The 2,345-nt window shown below is 43.8% G+C and overlaps 1 protein-coding gene across 1 annotated transcript; it reads left to right on the top strand.

The window, feature by feature from the left end:
- The first annotated feature begins 207 nt into the window (after nt 1–207).
- LOC149837645 (uncharacterized) lies at nt 208–1,884 on the top strand. Its single transcript, XM_090008082.1, has 2 exons — nt 208–1,341; nt 1,444–1,884. Exons 1-2 carry the CDS (start codon nt 208–210, stop codon nt 1,882–1,884), a joined length of 1,575 nt encoding a protein of 524 aa, XP_089864208.1.
- The last annotated feature ends 461 nt before the right edge of the window (nt 1,885–2,345 follow it).

Raw genomic sequence — 2,345 nt, 5'->3', positions numbered from 1 at the left:
GGTGATCTTGTTTTAGGATATTGTCCTTTGTCTGAAACCCAAGTTCGGTCCCTCTGCAATCTCCCTGCTTCCTTTGGTGATTTTCCCATTTCAATTTTTGAGCTGAGGCATGGTACCCAGTTGAGAATTTGCTCTTGAATTTCAGCACCATTTAGCTGGATTCCTTGTTCTCTGATCCTGGGTGTGGTGAATTCTGAGTAGTTGTTGATGGAGGATGACCAAGAGTACAGGCATTCTTGCAGGTACTGCAAGAAGAAGTTCATGTGTGGGAGGGCGCTCGGTGGCCACATGAGGTCTCATATGACCATGCCATCAACTGAAGAAGATGAGAGGAATCAGAGGAGGAAAGTTGGTGATCGTGGGATTGAGGAAGTGGGTGGTTCTGAGAGTCACAATCAAGGTGGGTATGGTCTGAGAGAGAACCCCAAGAGGTCTTGTAGGTTTTCCGACTCTGTTAGTCTAGTTGGTAAGGATATCAGGGTGCGTAAGGATTGCGGGAAGGGGTTCCTTTCATTGAAGGCACTCTTCGGTCACATGCGGAGTCATTCCGAGAGGTGGTCACAGAGCTTGGATGAAGGGTCGTGGAGTGAAGAGCAGAAGCCGATGAATGTTTTGGATGGTCATTCAGATAATGAATGTGGACCAAAGAGGAGGAGATCAAAGAGGATCGCTCGGCACACCGTCTCGACGTCGGTCTCTGGTTTTTCAGGCTTAAATTCATCGTCTGTTTGTGATATTGAACAAGGGCAGGAAGATGTAGCTATTTCTTTGATGATGTTGTCTAGGGATGTTTGGAAGAGCAGTTCGACAGAGAGCTTACAGGAGTCATCTGACAATGGTTCCGTGTCTGGGGAGTTGAGATCAGGTCTCCAGAGGGAAGCTGGTGAAGAAAACAAGAAGTCTGTCCATGTTGACGATCGTATTGCGAAGAATCTCAGGGACGTCCTGTTCAATACTGAGTTCAATGCTGCCGATAATGGTAGAACAGGAATTGCTTTGGATGAGTCTAAAAAGGCTAAATTCGATGCTCATGGTGGGTTCCATGAAAGCAGGAATAATGTTGTCTCTGTAACTGAACTCAAGAAAGAATCAGGACATGAATGTCAAGGAATGATCTATGAAGGATCAGATTCGAAACTGAAGAACTCTTTCAGGCAGTCCAGATTGGATCTCTATGGTACTGAACTGGGAAGGAATGCCCACAAAGAAGCAAGGATTGATTCTTCTGAATCGAGTTTGGGGAAGCATCTTTCCAAGCAAGCAAGATATGAGTGTGCTACTTGCAACAAAGTCTTCCATTCATACCAGGCACTAGGCGGACACAGGGCAAGCCACAAGAAGGTGAAAGGCTGTTTTGCGAGAATCGATAACAATGAGAAAAATAGCACTGAAAATGACATCTTGCTGCCAGACCAAGATGATGCAGCCATGGCAGAAAATAAGCTAAAGTCAACTGATAACGTGATAGAGAACAGAAGTTCAGGCGAGGAGGCCGAGATGCGGTTGAAGAAAGTAAAACTGCACCAGTGCCCAATCTGTTTGAAGGTGTTCACTTCTGGCCAAGCATTAGGAGGTCACAAGAGGTCTCATCTTGCCCCAGTTGGAGATTCAGAGTTCAGAGGAGATGCTTGTAGGACAATTTTGATTCAACAGCAGGTGCCTGTAATTGCAGATTTTCTCGATCTTAACCTTCCTGCTCCTAATGATGATGAAGCTGATGGTGATTCTGGATTTAAATCTTTCTGGACTGGCGATGATCAGAAGCAAAATGCAATGGAAAAGGAAGAGGAAGCTCAAATTTCTGTAGGGAATGCTATTATTAGTAGCAAGCATGCTGATTTCCATCGTGTACGGCCTCTTCCTCCACCATGCCTGCAGGTTTAGGCTCCAGCCTAATTCAAATCACGCCAAATGAAATTCTTTTGTTCTAGGTGTGCAGAAAACTAAACAAGTTTTGAGGCTATAGTTGGGGTCGATTGCCTGATATCTGCAGTCATTCATCTACCGGAGTCTTATGAACATTTTGAGTACGGCGCAGATCCTGGCTGAGTTTTGGCAATGAAACAAGAGTGTACATACAGTTCATGGAATCTTGTTCTTTTTTATTCATTCTTTCCTGAATTGCTATGCTAAAGAGGTAACAATGTGAGATCTCCTCATCATGTGCCTAGAAGCAGTTCTCTTTTTCTTTTCTTTGATACCTTCAATGCTCTAAGAATTTCCATTTCAAGAATAACACAATATGGAGACAAAACTGTTACATTGTTATTTAAATTGTTAATGAAGATCATTAACTGCAAGAAAGCAACCAGTGGTTCAAATTATTTTTCTGGCGCCAGTACTTT

The sequence above is a fragment of the Nuphar pumila genome, chromosome 5, assembly GCF_984573655.1.
Source record: "Nuphar pumila chromosome 5, dmNupPumi1.hap1.1, whole genome shotgun sequence".
NCBI classification, from domain to species: Eukaryota; Viridiplantae; Streptophyta; class Magnoliopsida; order Nymphaeales; family Nymphaeaceae; genus Nuphar; species Nuphar pumila.
This window is presented reverse-complemented; position numbering and strand designations above follow the sequence as displayed.

Coding starts and splice junctions, on each gene's coding strand:
- LOC149837645 (XM_090008082.1), top strand. CDS start 208: ATGGAGGATGACCAAGAGTACAGGCATTCTTGCAGGTACTGCAAGAAG. Junction 1,342..1,443: donor ACAGGGCAAGCCACAAGAAG/GTGAAAGGCTGT, acceptor GCAGAAAATAAG/CTAAAGTCAACTGATAACGT.